Source organism: Quercus robur, chromosome 9 (genome assembly GCF_932294415.1).
Source record: "Quercus robur chromosome 9, dhQueRobu3.1, whole genome shotgun sequence".
In the NCBI taxonomy this organism is placed as follows: Eukaryota; Viridiplantae; Streptophyta; class Magnoliopsida; order Fagales; family Fagaceae; genus Quercus; species Quercus robur.
In genome coordinates this window covers 33,968,044-33,984,903 of record NC_065542.1, presented here as the reverse complement: position 1 = coordinate 33,984,903, position 16,860 = coordinate 33,968,044, and the positions used below count along the sequence as shown (strand labels likewise).

Here is a 16,860-nt window from a genome sequence, read left to right as displayed (position 1 = left end):
ATCTTGACTTGAATCACCTTGAGTATTGTCTAATAATACCTATAGACTCTAAGATATATATCTAGATAAATTTTTGTTCACAATTTGCCAATTGTTCTAAACTTTTAAAACCTAACAAACTCCTCCTTTGGCAATTCGTGACAAAACTTACATACAAAATGAAATGCTCAAATACAAGAACAACTCAATACAATAAAATGCCCAATTACATCACAAATCTCAATCTAAGACTCCTAACCTAGAAGTTGCAATAAGAGGTAGAAGGTCTTGATTAGAATGTACCTATCTTTCCTGAAAACACTCCAAAAATACATCACCGCATGTGTGAAAAGAAAGACATATAAACAATATGAAACAAAAGTAAACTAACTCTCCCCTTAAGTTAGATACATCAAAAACTTTTATTTTCTCCCCTTTTCAAAAACAATTTCAACTTCCCCTAAACAAAACAAACAGGATTCCCACATTTCATCTATTTCTCCCCCTTTTTGTCACGTATTGACAAAGACAACTCAAACAAAGAGTAGATTGACAGTAAACATGAGAGAAAAAAGAGAACTAAGGAATCACAAAATTCAAGGTCTATAGAAAATAGGGGCAACTCCCCCTATGAAGAGCAACAACTCCCTCTAAGAACAACAAAGGTTAAAAAAAACTTTTTTCCTCCTATAAAAATAGGAAAAACAAAACATGTTTTGGGGAAAATTTTAGAGGTGGGGATAAATAAAAACACACAAACCAAACTTAAAAACTAAGTTTAGGATACACATGAAGAAAAATATTATCTCTTTCAATAAATGCAAACTTGACGCTATGTGACCCATAAACAGTTGCAAGAGTAAAGAAAATATTTGCACATTGACTATCCATTATATCTCTGAAGAAAAATATTTTTTGTAGTTCACACATAAAAAATAGCATATACTAAAATGTACAAATGACTCAAATATTAATTAATCAATTTTTAAATCAAGTTGAGTACCCAATATAGCAAAGTGTATGCATGTTATGTGTGAAAACAATGAGAGATATGATTGCAAAACTGCAAGATGGATACAGGAAACAATGCAATGCATCTAAATCCTAAACATAAATGATGCATGAAAAAAATTTGGTCAAAAACTTAGAAACTGAAAAATTTTCAATTTCGATCAGTCGAGCATTGATTGAATACCAATTAAGTCAGGCCGAGAGTAATGATTAAAAATCAAGGGATTTTTGATCGGTCAAAAAACACATTTGATTGATCGAAATTCTAGAAATGTGAATTTTTTTGAAAAACTATAGAAGATTATGTAGAAAACAATTCAACCCAAGTAATTTCATGAATGAAATACATGAAAATGAGTTTAGATGTTTTTCAAAAACATGAGTTTTCAACCCAGAACTTCAAAACAAGGTTTTTAATCATCAAAAACACAATTTTTGCCAACCCTTAAACATATTTTGCATCAAACACCATAGAAAACTTAATCTTAGATGGCCAAACTAAATTCACACACAATTTCATGTACTAAGTTTAGTAAAGAATAACTTGTGAAGTGTATGCAACTAGTAACAACATGAGATACATGTGAGGTGATTTGTAGATAGTAATCAAGCACAATTTATACATTATTCATCACACAAATTTGAAAGTGACTATCACCTAAAGAGTTATATCATATAAATCCCACATCTCCTAGAAAACAAACTTGCAATCATGTTATTTATTTTTGTTTTCTTCCTTATTGAATTATTTTTCTTTTCTTTTTCCTTTTTTTATTCCTTTTTTCAAGGCTACACCTTATTTTCTTTTTGTGTATGTGCTACACTTTCTCGAGCACAAAGTCTTATGACATGCACTAAGGTGTTTATGATTAGCTAGTAAACAGTGGTGAGATGATTATTTATGCATTTCTCTTAGAATTTTTTAGTCATTTCAATCAAAAGTATGTGACTTTAAAATCAAGAGCATATGATAAAAAACTATAAACAACTCACTCAAACATGCACTACATAGCTAAAATTAGCAAAGTGCAGAAAAATAAGTTCATCTAAGCTAAACAAGGTACACAGGTATGTTTTGCAAAGATAATAGGCCAACCTCAATTACATATTTATGATGTGTAATACAAAACAAATAAAAATATTTTTGGTTTAAAAAAAAAAAATTTATGACCAAAAACAAAAAGCACACATTATGCTAAATGAACAATGCAAAACTATGCATGATAGTGCTTAACTAATTTATAAAGGGTACACAAATAAGAAATATCAATTTCTTAATTAACCCTTGAGTATATGTACAAACTAGTACATACTCATACAAAATCATATTTATCACAAAATAATCATGCACTTAGTTAAGCAATACATACTATTCAAGTTTCTCCACAATGTCAAGCGTGTTCTAAATCAAGAGAGAGATATCATAATTCATGTAATCCTTAAGAAAAATAAAACTAGACACAAAATAAAATATTTTTGTCTTTTTAAAAATTTTCAATATTTTTGGATTTTTTTTATTATAAAAAACAACCTGAAAAACAAAACAACCAAAAACAGAAACAAAACATGTCCACAAAAAATTGAAAGAATTAAATCAGGGACAAGTAAACAACACCCACTTTAGCAAGTCTTTTCTTACCCATATAGCATGAGTCTTTGGTTTTGTAGGTGAAAATTCATAAGAAGCAGAGTGTATTTGAGATATTACACCAATCTTCTAAGAAACACTGAAATCCTGCAAATTCCTTTCACAAGCCTCAAAAAGATTAACTGAAACAATAGTGTCATTTTTATTCAAAACATCGCAATAAAAAACAGTAAGACACTTAAAATTATCCTTGATAACAGGGATCAAGGATTAACTCTAGGTATAATAACCTAAATCAAGAGCTAACCCGCTTTAATACCACTTGTTAATTTTTAGACCCCTGTAAATTAGGTTGTTAATTAATTAACCAAGTGAATACTTACATTTATTATTCAGATTTAGGTTAAAACAAAATAATCATATCATGCAAAGCAGCGGTAAAGTAAATAATACAACAATATGATGACCTAGGAAAACCAAATCGGTAAAAAATTTAGGAAGGATTTAACTTAACTATCCTCAAGATAAAAAGCAAATCCATTATAGAGAATTGAAGTTTACAATAAAATTTAGACCACTAACATCCTATTGCTACCATATGTAAAACTTACTGACACGATCACGTACAAGTTCCGAATTCACGGACTCCCTCTCTATTAGTCCTTTGCAACACAAGCACCCACACTTGTAACAAAATACACAAACTCTCCTGTTTGTGACTCCAAGACCACCCTTGAAAGTTTAGATCATCAACACCTTTGATGACTGGAGAAGGCAGCAACTTCTACAACACCGGATTTGGAGATTCTTCAAGGAATAATACCGGTAGAAGACATTAGAGAGATTTTTTGGTACAAAACCCTAGATACAAAGTAGGCACACTCTTCTCTCTTTGAAAAGCCTTATAAAAACGTTCTTAGGGTTTTCTTTATATACTAGGAAAAGTAGATCTGCTTAGGGATTTCTCAACCTTAGCATAGGAGTAGGCCTCGGCTTTGGCCTCGTTACAGGCGTTTCGGACCCACTCCTCAACCACAAAAACATGTTGAGTAACTTGCATAAATACAATGAAGGAATCCCATGTAAAAAAAAAAGAATGAAAGAGCGGCTAAGTTTTTAATTCAAAGATTTGTAGGACTACTTACCATGGCAAGGCCCCTCTTCAGGGACAGGAAGAGGTTAGACTGCTTGAAGCGCCTAACAGCGTCTATATCTTTGGGAAGGAGAAGATGCTACTCTAGGGCCTCAGCAATGTTGCTCGAATGCCCTACTTGAAAGCTCCGAATTGAAGCATCCCAGGGTATGGGAGTGTTGTCCAGCTCCAGCCGGGGAGCCCAAGTACGCTATGGTCAGCGCACTTCGGCCTCTAGGGAGTCCTCCTTGCTCTCCACCGAAGTCTCCCTCCTTTGTCTATCTTTATTTGTTTTTTGCTGTTTCGGCTCCTTCAGTGGGGCAATCTCCCCTTCCTCGATCTCCTTCCCCTTCCTTTTCATCTTTTGCAAATTTGGGTCGGGTTGCAGGCCAAGGGGGGAGGGGAGAAGGGGAAGCTGTGGATTGGGAGGAAGTTGGATCTTTGGGGCATCCTTAGATGGCTTTGTTCCTCACAGCGAGGAGACGTTTCAGTCCTTTTCTCAGATTAATATCCATCTCCTCGTCCTCCTTGGAATTGGGATCTACACGGGTAATAATGAGCCTAGGAAAATGGGCAGTAGATTGCCTGTCTAGCTCGTCCTCGGAACCTCGGAGTTGGATTATAAGATCTGCCATTTCTTCTTTGTCCTCCTTGAAGTGGAATTGGTTAATCTTGACCTTGAGGGATAGACGCGAAAAAGCTGTTTCCTCCCTTGGTGCGAATACTTCCCATGGAGGTCATTGAGGAGGTAGTTTAACTGGTGGGAGGTCTCTCTGAGCCAAAAAGCCAGGCACAGAAACGTCTATGTAGGCTAGTCTAGGATCATCGGCTCTTATTGCTTGGCTTGTGTCTTGGTATGCTCTTGACAGAGGCTCGTAGTCGAGTATCAGGTGGATGGCTTGCAACTGCCTATCCTCGCTTATAAATATCTCCGACCTCAACAACTTGTTGAGACCCGGGACGTTGACCAGGCTAAGTCTCGAAGCAACGTGCCCTTTATCTGCAAAAAAAACATCCGAAGGGAAAGTTAGGGTCTGATCAATGAAAATTATTGTCAGAAAAAGACTAAATGCTAAAGCTGAAAGGAAGTAAAGCTAAGAAGGCTAAATCCCTTGCTGAGGGACCTAATCCTAGGATACCCCACCTGGCTCTCCCTTCCGAGTTGGGCAGTGAAGACCGTCGTGTTAATCCCCGGAGATGATAAGGTAATCATTCTTCAAGCCCTTGCTGGACTTAGGAAAACATGATACCATCCTAACAGTGTCAGTCCGGGACTTGAGATAAAACCTTGCGCTGGCAAGGGAATGACACTTGTACATGTGAACGACGTCGTGGCATGTGAACCCTAAATTCATCTGCTCATTTAGAGCATCTACACTCCCTAAAACTCTAAACAGGTTGGGAGTGCACTAGTGGGGGCACAGTTTGTGGTTGATCAGGTAATCTCTGGTCACCTTACCCATGGGAAGTGTCATTCCTCCCTTTATGAAAGCGATCATAGGAATGACGACTTCACCCAGTTTTCTATCTGTAAGAATTTGGTCTGGGGCACAATATTACAAGGCTACTCCCTGTGGAATGTGGTACCTAGCCCTAAACCCTTCCATACCAGCATCGGTTAAACCTACCCATTTGGTTAAGCTAAAGAGAAGTGGGTGAAGTTTTTAACGAAAGGAGACGAAGAATGAGGGGCCGAGGAGATTGGCTGAGGAGAAAACAACCTAGAAGAAAAATAAAAACTTACGGAAAAATGAACGAGTGACATTGTAGGAAGTTCTTGAAAGATTGAGAGTTCTTGAAAGTTTGAGAGTCTTTGTAAAGTGAGAAAGAATAAGCCCTTCAAGTGCCTTATATAGGAAGAGGAATTGAGTGGGAGTTATCCTGCTCAAAATTCGAAGAGAAATGTCCACCGTAGGATCTGCTCCTATCCGTTAGATGAGGGGAACAAAGCACCGCTTGGAGGAATTAATGACACGTCGCGGGCTTTGAAGCGTCAATAACAATTATGGGACGTGCAAAGCGATACTCCCACACGTGTAAACTAGGGAAATGGGTGACCTTAACTTGTAACAAATCAAAACCCTACTTTTTCTCCTAGGATAAGAGGGAAAAACCGGAGTTTTAAGGGGCTATTGTAGGGATAAGAGCCCAAAATTGTATATTGGGCCATGGGTTTTGGCTGAGGATGTTGAGTTCAGAGTTCTATAAGTAACATGCAAGTGGAGAGGTGGTCCGAGGAGGATTGTCTCATCAGATAAATGAAGCACAGATCAAATGCATATTCTATCACTTAAAGTGACCTTTCAAGAAATTTCACTGAGAATGACGTGCATTATAAACGTACTGAGAGAATGGGAGCTAGGAAATATCTAAGGAAAAGCTACTGCCATCGCATTGAATGCCCTACAACTAACTTTCTAATCGCATTTATGTGGAGAAGATCCTTGAACAGCGCTGCTTTGACTACCACAACTCACAGAAGGCTTGAAAGGGTGTCTGATGGGACAAACACTCGAGTAGTAGCTCAAATGATGAACAAGTGTAGGATCAAAATCGTCCAAAGGGAACTATATAATGTAAGAGATCCCTCATGAAGGAGGGGGGAAGAAAGAGAGAAAGAAAGGACGGTAGCAATCAAAATTGTATTTGTAATCTGTTCAATTGATTTATAGTAGAACTCACCTTCTCAGACTGTGCCGAGAGCGAATTTATCTGGATCAATCTCTCTTGCTTTTGTTTGATTATCTTTCAAATCCATTCTATCTGTTGTCTAACTCATTAGGGCTTAATTCTCTAATCCACTCATTACAAATTTATTATATTAGGCTCATTGGGCTAATATCCCTTTACATTTTAGGTTTTGGCTCCAAAACATGTCCCTACAATACCTATAGACTCTAAGATCTATATCTAAACAAATTTGTATTCACGATTTGTTTGGGTACATTTTAGAGCACTTGAAGCAGTGGAGTTAAAATAGCTTTTTAGCTCCACCAAAACACAAAAAAACCCATACAATAATGAAGCTAAACTTTTTTTTTTTTTAGCTTCATTGCTACAATGCACATCTATAGATAGATGTGCACTGTAGCTTATAGCTAAAAAAAAAAAAAAAATTTATTCCCTGCCAAGTTGTGTGTTTGGTTGTGATGGTTGTATGTAGTAAATATATTATTTTATTGTAGTAGATATCTTATTTTATTGTGATATTTATATTATTTTATTGTATTAAAAGCTAAAATAGATCCACATGCTGCATAGATAAAATAGATAAAATAACTTTTTGTGGTGCTAAATAGCTAAATTTTTAGCTCTACTGCTGTGGATGCTCTTATACTTGGATTATTTTTGGTGTATTCAGCAAAAAAAAAAAAAAAAAAAAAAAACATTATTTTTGGTGTCTTATTTATAAAGGGATCTTTTTTTGGTAAAATTTATAAAGGGATCTCGATCTTTAGGGGGAGGACCACTAATAACCCCCGCAATTATTACAAGGTAAACGATACTTGTTAGCAAAACTTGCACCATAAGTAATATGCTCTTTCATTTTCTACTTGCTCTTATCCGTTTCATTTTCTACTTGCTCTTATCCGTTTCATTTTCTAATTCAAACAGCAGACGGATGGAATTCACCTAGTAATTTTGCTATCATCCCCAAAACAACAAGGCAAGAGCATTTGAATCAAAAGAGAAAAAAGTATCAATTTTACACGTTTAAGCTCTAAAATCACTTACATTAGTCAAGTTAAAAATACTTAAATTTATAAAATTACTACAACAACAAATACTATTCACCTTTTCCATTTAGTTTTCTATTCTTTATTTACATATTTCGATAATAAAGAAAGAAAGTGAATAATAGTTGTTGTGTATGAAAAAGAATAAAATTATAAAAAATTAAAAAAATTGATATTTTAATGTAATATGGTGAAAATAGATAAATGATGTTAGGTGTTTTAAGAAGTTAGTATATAAAATAAATAAAAAATAGATTCTTATATTAAAATAATAGACACAAATTTTTGCATAAGATGGATGCTATAAATATAATATATTCCGGGCGAAAAAAAGTACAAAAGTGATTCATAAAATAAAAGAAACATAAAAAAATATATGAGAGAGAGAGAGAGATGGGTGGCATTGCTTTCAAATGACAACTAGATTATAATGAAAATCTACTACAAATATGAGAATTTTGAAAGCCCAAAATGAGCCTCCTAAAACTATCATGTGAGCACACATAATAACTTGTCTCTATACATGACGTGTACACATGCTAATGTTGTATGTATGTAATATCACCATACACCGTCTGACCAAACCATGACCAAACCATGATCAACCCTCCAAAACACACGTGGCGGCCACTATGGAACCCCACAATACAATTCATTTTTTCAAATATTTTTTTTTTGTTTGTTTGGGGTCAAATACAATTCATCTTTCATTTTCATTTTCAATTTCTAGCATTCTAAACATTCGCAACACTATTCAATATCCACGCTCCCAAAGCCACAGGCACACTCATAGACTTTTTTTTTTGTCTCGTGTACCCACCCCACCCAACAAATGTATCAGCAGCCCCTCTAAACAGTACCGTATTAATAAATAATACTGGGCCCCACTTCAATATGTCTTCGGCAGATACATGAACATATCCTGCAACGGCGACATCTGACTGCTACTCCCACCCTGTAATTGCGAAACAAACCCATTGTCCATGGCATCCATGTAATTAAACGGGAAATCAAGGTTCTTTTCCCAGTACTTCGGCTCGCTCTGCACCTCGCAAGTGAACTCAGGCGATACCACGTGCTCCGAGCAGCTCGAGTCCGTGTGCAGCCGCGGCACCGAATCCGACGTGTCAAAGTACACGTATTCATTCGCCGCAACCGTCGGAAGAACCGTCGGTGGCGGCAGCGCACGCGTGTTCAAAATCTCCGGCTTCTTGTCCTCCATTTCCGAGTTGTTATGCATTTTGTTATTATTAGCATTCAATAGCTCTTGCTTTTCCAAAGTGCCCTTCTTGTTATATATACGACACAAAACCCAATCATCCAGCTGAAAAAATACAAAAAAATCACAACCGTTGGATCAGAATAGATCGATCAAAAATCGATATATAACCAGAAGATTCTTTAATAGATAAGAAGGAATATTTCCCTTAAGGAGAAAGTGTTAGATTAATTTCGCTATCGTGTCCGGATTATGTCTGAGTCACTAAAGTTAATTGGCGCCACATACTTCATGTTGTGGACCACATGATCGGTGAAGATCACGTTTTCAATTAAAAACAACGTTAAATCTAGTCCGTTCATTTCATTAAGAGCGTAAATTTTTTTTGGGCAGTGGAATGGAATCTTAAAAAAGGTCAGAACCGTCCAACTGGTATTGAGACAATAACAGTCAAATCATCATCCCTGACGTGTGCCTACCATGCATCGAAATGTCCATTTTGCCCCTACTCATAATTACAGTAATTTCCATAAGGTAAAAATGTAAAAAAGAATAAAAATATACCCTTAAGCTGTTCTTTTTGCGAGCAGAGCGATCCACATCGGCGAGCCGATACTCATGCATAATCCAATTGGTTTTCTCTCCTCTTGGAGCTTTTCCAGCATAGAAAACCAGAGCCTTCTTGATCCCAACCGGCTTCGGATTCCCGATCGGCTTATCAGCTCCGGTAGCCTTCCAGTACCCAGTTCCGGCCGCCCGATTCGGCCTTGAACCGTTCGGGTACTTCCGGTCTCGAGGCGAAAAGAAGTACCACTCTTTCTCTCCATACAAAGCCTTACCTGTAAAATTTAAATCATACCACCACATCAATAAACAAATATAAAAACAGTTATAACTCAACCATCATGTTCTATAGCCTAATCAATTCATAGTAAAAAAAAAAAAAAAAAAAAAAAAAATTTACCAGGAAGTTCCCATGGATCGTATTTGTAAAGGTCGATCTCAGCTATAATAGGCACAGCAATAGACTGTGAAGCACATTTACGGCAGAGATAGTGCATGACAAGCTCTTCATCAGTAGGGTGAAACCTGAACCCAGGAGGTAAAACCAACTCAGTCGACATTTTTTTTTTTTTTACCTTCCTAAAACTCTCTCTCTCTACAAAAATAAATATTTTATTTTTTTTTTCACTTCTTTGGAGTAAGCTTCGAAGGCGCTTGAAACTTAGAACGCAAGGGAGAGAAGGGAATTTATAGGGAAGGAAAGGGAGGCGAAGGGGACACGTGGCGAAATAAGAGGGCGGGGAGTTTCTAGAAGCCACGTGGGCGATAACGTATGTGCGGACTAAGGGAAAGGCAGCCGGCACAGGTGGCGACTGAGTAAGTGCGGTGCGTGCGTGTACATTGCCCACAATTTTGTCACTGCTTACGTCAACTGTTTTGGACTGGTGTGGGATGGAGTCGGTCTGGGACCCACTCTTAGTCAGTCACTCTTGGGATTCGCATTTTAGTCGGCGGGTTGTTTTTGTTAGAGATTTTCGCTTTTTGCCTTTTCTTTTTTTTTCAGCGGTGTTCCAGCCGACGGTTTCACGGGGATCGTGGGTACACGTCAACACTGCTTGCTGCCGTGTGTTTTCGCTGATGTATTTGCACAAAATTTTATTTTTTAGTTTCACTTTTTTAAGAAAAATATTATATATATATTGAAGATATTTTTAAAAACGAGAATGAAAAAGGGGTAATTTTAAGCTAATACAATATCCTCTAATTACCAAAATAAAAAAAGGGTAATTTTTGTATAGTTTGTGGTTGGATATAATTATTGAGATTTTCTATAAGATAAATATTTCTATTAATAAATTTCTTTTTGTTCCTTAAGCTTTGGAGAATGGGGTGACGAGGTATTATAGAAAGTACTTTGTTCACAAAATTTTGAAAAGTAGAAGACATGTTTTAAAATTTAATATAGTTAAGATATATCTTGTTCAATTAGTTTTATCTGTCACATCGGTTATAATATAAAACGAACCCCCTCAATAATTATGGATCTTATGCAATACCTAGGTGCAATAGTACTTTAATAATTTTTTTTTTTTTTTTTTTAGAATCTGTCCAATTGACTTTATAACTTAAGAAAAAGGCTTATCAGCCCCCAAAAAAAAGTACTGATGTTTGGAGGAAATGAATTTCTTTAAATATAAGTCCTTTAATAAGACCACAAAAAAGTATACAAATGAATTTCTTTAGATATAAAAAGGGGTCAATTTCATGTAACTTGTGATTTGGATGTAATTATTAAGATTTTATCTCAAATAAGTCTTTTTATTACTAGATTTCCCATTATTCCTCAAACTCTAGAGAATTAGGGTCGGCTGAATGGTAAAGCAATAGATGCGGTCGCCTAAGGCCCCAAGTAAAAAAAGGCCTTTACATTTTAACCAATATGGTTATATATAATCAATAAATAAAATAATATATTTTTATTAAATGAAAAACAAACAAAAAAGTGAGAAAAATGCTAAGTCCATATTATTTTTCACAATACTTTTACAACAAACGCTAAATAGCAAATTGTTATAGCTTATTATTGATGACAAAAAAATAATTATAGTGATGTTCTCAAATAGAAAATAAGAAGCAACTTAAAACTTAGGATTTGTTGTAAAATATATTGTGAATGTTGCACTTCTAAAAAATAAAATAATAATAAGATTTGAGTTAGCAAACTTTTACTAGTTTTCATCTAAGTCTACCATTAACACAAATCTTTTATTTACGACTATCAATCTGCCACATCAACAAGTGTGAAAAGTTTTGTCAAATTTTTTATGTCTATAAAATTTCTAAAAAGAGAAAGAATTCTACGTAGTTCATGTTAATTAGTAATAATTTTGCATTTAAAACAAGATAATCAATTTTCGCATTAGGCCTCTAAATGCATCAAGTTGCCCCTGTGGAGAATGTTGCGGCACATTATAGTAAGTTTTCCATTCCCAACATTTCGAAAAGAAGACGACACGTTTTAGGTTTTAATACTAGTCAGGACATATCACGTTGAATCATTTATTTTTGCCACATCACTTATATCAAGAAACGAATTCCTTCTTCCGTTACGAATCCTGTACAATATCTAGGGTATTGCCCGAGACATAATAGTACATCAACTACTGATATTGAAAGTTAAAACCCTTTAATAATAATAATAAAAAAGTTAAAAACTTTTATTATCTAAAGGGACAAATTTCATGTACTTTGTGATTAGATGCAGCTAATATGATTTCATATCAGATAAATCCTTCTATGAATTGATTTCTTCTTGTTCCACAAACTCTAGGAAATGTCGCAGTGTAATATAGTAGGTTCTTTGTTCCCAACATTCTAGAAAGTAATCGACAAGTTAAATGTTAATGTAGTCAAGGCATATGTTGTTGAATCAGACTTTTTCACTACATCGCGTATAATAGAACACAAACCCCTTCTATTGTTGGGGATCTCGCACAATATTTAGGGTATTTCACGGGATGTAATAGTACTTCAACGATTGAGATTGAAAGTTAAAGCCCTTTAATTAATTTTTCTATAAAAAGTTAAATTGTTAAAAAAAAAATTCTATGATCTAAATTAAAGAGGGGTAGCTTTTGTGTAGTTTGAAATTGGATATAATTATTAAGATTTTCTCTTGTATCAATCTTTATTAATAGATTCGTTTTTGTTCCTTAAACTCTGGGGAATGTCGCAGTGTGTTATAGTAAGTTCTTTGTTCCCAACATTTCGGAAAGTAGACAAGTTAAATTTGAATGTATTTAATAGCAAACTTTTTTAATTTATCAACTCACAACTTAGTAATTTTTTAAGAGAGATGCTACGTCTACAACATTTTTACAACAAATCATGGGTGGTTAGTTGTTATTGGTTCAAATTTAAAACTAACACTAAGATTACTTTTTTGCCCCAACAAAAACAACCGGTAACAACTTGCCACTTAGGATTTGTTGTAAAAATGTTGTAGAAATGTTGTAGACATAGCATTTCTCATTTTTTAACTCAAGATCTTAGTCATTGATTGCATGCGATCTCAATTAGAGAAAGTTGTAGACTATTAAAGGAAAAGAAATCTAGGACCATAAGATTGAATTTAGTGAGAGGAGAAATGTTTGATTGATGACTAACTTCTTTGACCATGCATATTTAATGAATAAGAGATTGAGGAAAAAAGAAAAAGAAATTACATGTGAGAGTGTATATTATAAATTTTAAAAGTTTATCAAGTAATATATTTTTTTTGGGGATAAATATCAAGTAAAATATTTGAGTCTATATGGATGCCAATCCATCCATTTATTAATAAGAACGATTACGTTTATAATATTTTTATAACAAATCTTAGGTGATATGTTATTATTAGTTATAATTTAAATTCACAATTGAAATTTTTTTTTACCCGCTAATAACAATCTGTCATATAAGATTTGTTATGAATGTGTTGTAAAGTACTTATTTTTATTAATAGTCTCAATGATTATAAAAGATTTCAATTTCTTAAATTTTAAAAGGTGTATTGACCAACTGAACATAGGATAGGAATAGGATAGCAGTAGCTCTAGTTAATAGTTATGCTGCCCTGAATGACTCTCGAATTGGTCACTATCCCAACTATCATATTCGGCAATGTCTGGTGAATTATGGTAGAATGAATTGGCATCATCTACCACAACATATATACGATATAATTGTGCCCACAGAGATATGGAATAGTTACCTCATCTTTTTTTTGTTTTGATGAAAGAATAGTAACCTCATCTAACTCTTATGCCGAGCTCACATGCTTTCGATGAAAGAAAATGAAGCACTGCAGCTTTATTTATGAAAAGCGTAAATGACCACTATGCTATATATGCCTATAATCGTCAAAAAACCTGTACATTTCAATGGTTTTTGGTAAATGCCCATTATAGTAACTAGGTTGTACCCAACCTTAAAAAGTTTATTGTACTCACTCAATTAAAGTTGAGCCAATAATGCGACTCTTTAATGGTTCTTTACCTTTTACTTTCTTCCTTGCTCTCTTTTGATTGATTATCCCCACAGTCGAGTCTGTGTCTCTGTCGTCTCTCTTGAAAACCTAACCCTGGGATGGGATGGGAATCATGGGATGTGTGTTGTTGTTTTTTATTTTTACAAAATAGTATTTAATTTTGGATAAAATAACTACTCTATCATCTACTTTTTTTTCTTTTTTTCATTTAACGATTTATTCTCAAATATCCACTCTTCACACGTGGAAACCCAGTTTTGTAGCAACTCGTAGTATCGAATGTCTAATTAAGACCAATCATGGTTTACTTCTTTTTTTAGAAGGGTTACTACTTTCTATTAAATGTATTGAAATTTGTTGGAGTCATGTCTTTTTTTTTGCTCATGTCACTGGAGATAATATTCTACATGTAAATTAAAAAAATTTCTTTCTCCACAAATCAGGTGGCGGTAATGCCCCATGAGTACTGAATAAATTACTTTCATTAATAAGGAAAGACAACATAATAAAAGTTTCGGTATAATTTTTTTTTTTTTTTTGACCAAAGAAGATAAAAAATTTTTGGTGTAATTTGCTTGAATATCTTTGATTTCACACCTGTAAATAGTTAATACAACATTATCTCCCTTCAATTTAACAAATTTTATTGGCAAATTGACCAGCCAATCATTGTGTCGTCAATATTTTTTATAATAAATGCAATTAACAAGGCACATAGAAATGTGTAAAATAATTCTTTTAAAATATCACGTGTTATTATTATTATTATTTTTTTGCTAAGTTACAATGTCATGTCAACGAACATAATATTCTTCATTTAAATGAAGTGAAGTTTTTAAAAATTAAAAGTTCATTAACATTTCTTACCGTTTTCTCAAAAAAAAAAAAAAAAAATCATTAAAACGTTCATACAAATTTTGGTCACAATATATAAAAGAAAAATATTTTTGTCCACAATTCATATATGAAAATGTACACCGTCTCCCTTCAAAACATATGGGTTTATTTGAAAATGTACACATTTTATGAAAAAAGTAATAAAAATAAGGGTCCGATTAATATGTGCCCAAATTATTTATTTTTGGAAACATTTTTTCGGGAATTGAAAAAACTGTCAATATTTTTTTTAATTTCCGAAATTTTTTATCTAAAAATAAACTCTATTTAAAATGTTCACAAACTTTTTTTTTTTTAGAATCTTTATCACCCGTTCTGTTTATATTAATTGTATTGTCATTGTCAAAATCTTTTTATAATAAAAGCAATTGAAAAGGCACTCGGTAAAGTGTAAAATAAATATTTTTACATTATTTTTTTGGTAATGGACAAAAAATTTGGAATATTAAAATCCTCTCTATTTAAAAATTGATTTATTTTATAGTTCAGATTAAATATTAGGTTAAAGTGCAAATTATACTCCTAAAGTTAGAGAGTTTTTTGGGTTTTTCACACTAAATTTTTAAACATTTGATTTTATACCCTAAAGTTATATTTCATTTGCATTAGCAACCAATTTGTCCATATTTTTTATTAAGTGCCACATAAACTTTCAATTGGATGAACTAAATATGCGTGGTAATTAGTTTATGCGACACTTAATTAAAAATATGAATGTTTGGATTGCTAATACAAACAAAATATAATTTTAGAGGATAAAATTTAAATTCTGAAACTTTGACATGTAAAATCTATGAACTATCTAACTTGAGGGATGTAATTTAAATATTATAAATCTAAAATTGTATCCAATGACACATCATTGAAAAAAGTTCAATAACATTCTCTAGTCTCTACATTGTTAGACTCAAAAATAAAATCTTAACAACAGAATACTTTTTCCATACAAGAATTGAAGGAATATTTGAACTTAGTTTTTTATTATTGTTATTTTATTTTTATTCTATAAATTGATACTTAGAAATAAGAGATTTGAAATTTAAGGCCCGGTTTGGTATATGTGTTTGAACACATGTTTTTAGTTTTTAAACAACATTAAATATATTTCTACATACTTTTTCACCCACATGTATTTCTAAAAAAATTAAAAATTGTTGTTTAAACACACGTACCAAACGGACTCTAAATATTTTCATTGAAAACAAAAAGAAATGTGAGTCAATTAAGCAACAAAAACTTTTGAGCAGTAAAGTTTGGTTGAGACCGCCAATCACACGAAATATTCTTTCAAAAGCACAAAACATATTTTTCTCTTTTCTTTGTGTACACACATGTTTTATGTCGTCCGTAACGAAGTGTGAACACTACACAATATTACTGGCTATTCAAATGACAGTACTGCTTTCTGGTGCTCCTTTGACCTGTAAATATAATAACTAGATATACATGGAAAAATAAGGAAGAAGCTGTCAATGGCTTGCGTGGATAAGGATAAAGGAAAGGAAACCACTAGGCAAGTGCTTAAAACGTTGAAACCGCCAACTCTTCACACTACTGTCAAACACTCAAACTTAAGCTTTTCTAATCTTTCCTAAATTTTCTATAATTGTTCATCTATCCTAAACAAATTCGACAACTTTTCTATACGACAGGCTGTATGTCTGTGAATTGAAATATTATTAATTATATGTATTGGCGTATAAAATATTGTCTCTTACAATTGACAATCTATCATTTTTACATGTATTTAAAATTTTTTTTGTTTTGGATTTTCAAAAAAAAAAAAAATTTTTTTTTCAATAATTACAATCAATGGCATAAAAAATTGTAACAAAAATTATATATATTTTTGTTGTGCTAAATTTTTAAGAATTTTCTGTTGGCAAGAAATTAATTAAGAATACATACTACTGAAACTGAAAATTAATTAAACAAGTGCGTGGACTTATTGTCTATTCAAATATATCAGTTCAATGCCGTTACAAGTTACAAGCATGATTGTCTGTAATCTACGGTCAAAATATTCTAATTAGCACTACGAGCCAATCAGGTTGTGACACGTCATTGGATTCCCAAGAGAGTTAGAGCTAAGTTTCAGGATTGATACTATTTACGTCATCCGTGACATGTCAATGGTCCTAGGCTTTCGTGTTGAGCTCACACGTGTACAAGAAGACACAAAAGTGGCCCACACGAGTCGCAATGGATGACCTAATCCGGACTCTTTGCTTGCTGTGTAATGACTATAATGCCCTCTTTGCT

At 33.5% G+C, this 16,860-nt stretch overlaps 1 protein-coding gene across 1 annotated transcript; it reads right to left on the bottom strand.

Annotated features, from left to right (window-relative positions):
• Positions 1-7,850: 7,850 nt before the first annotated feature.
• On the bottom strand, positions 7,851-9,901 carry LOC126698166 (NAC domain-containing protein 2-like). The gene is made up of 3 exons (XM_050395184.1): positions 9,631-9,901; positions 9,231-9,505; positions 7,851-8,771 (listed from the first exon to the last, which is right to left on the bottom strand). Exons 1-3 carry the CDS (start codon positions 9,788-9,790, stop codon positions 8,337-8,339), a joined length of 870 nt encoding a protein of 289 aa, XP_050251141.1. The 5' UTR covers positions 9,791-9,901; the 3' UTR covers positions 7,851-8,336.
• Between the last annotated feature and the right edge of the window lie 6,959 nt (positions 9,902-16,860).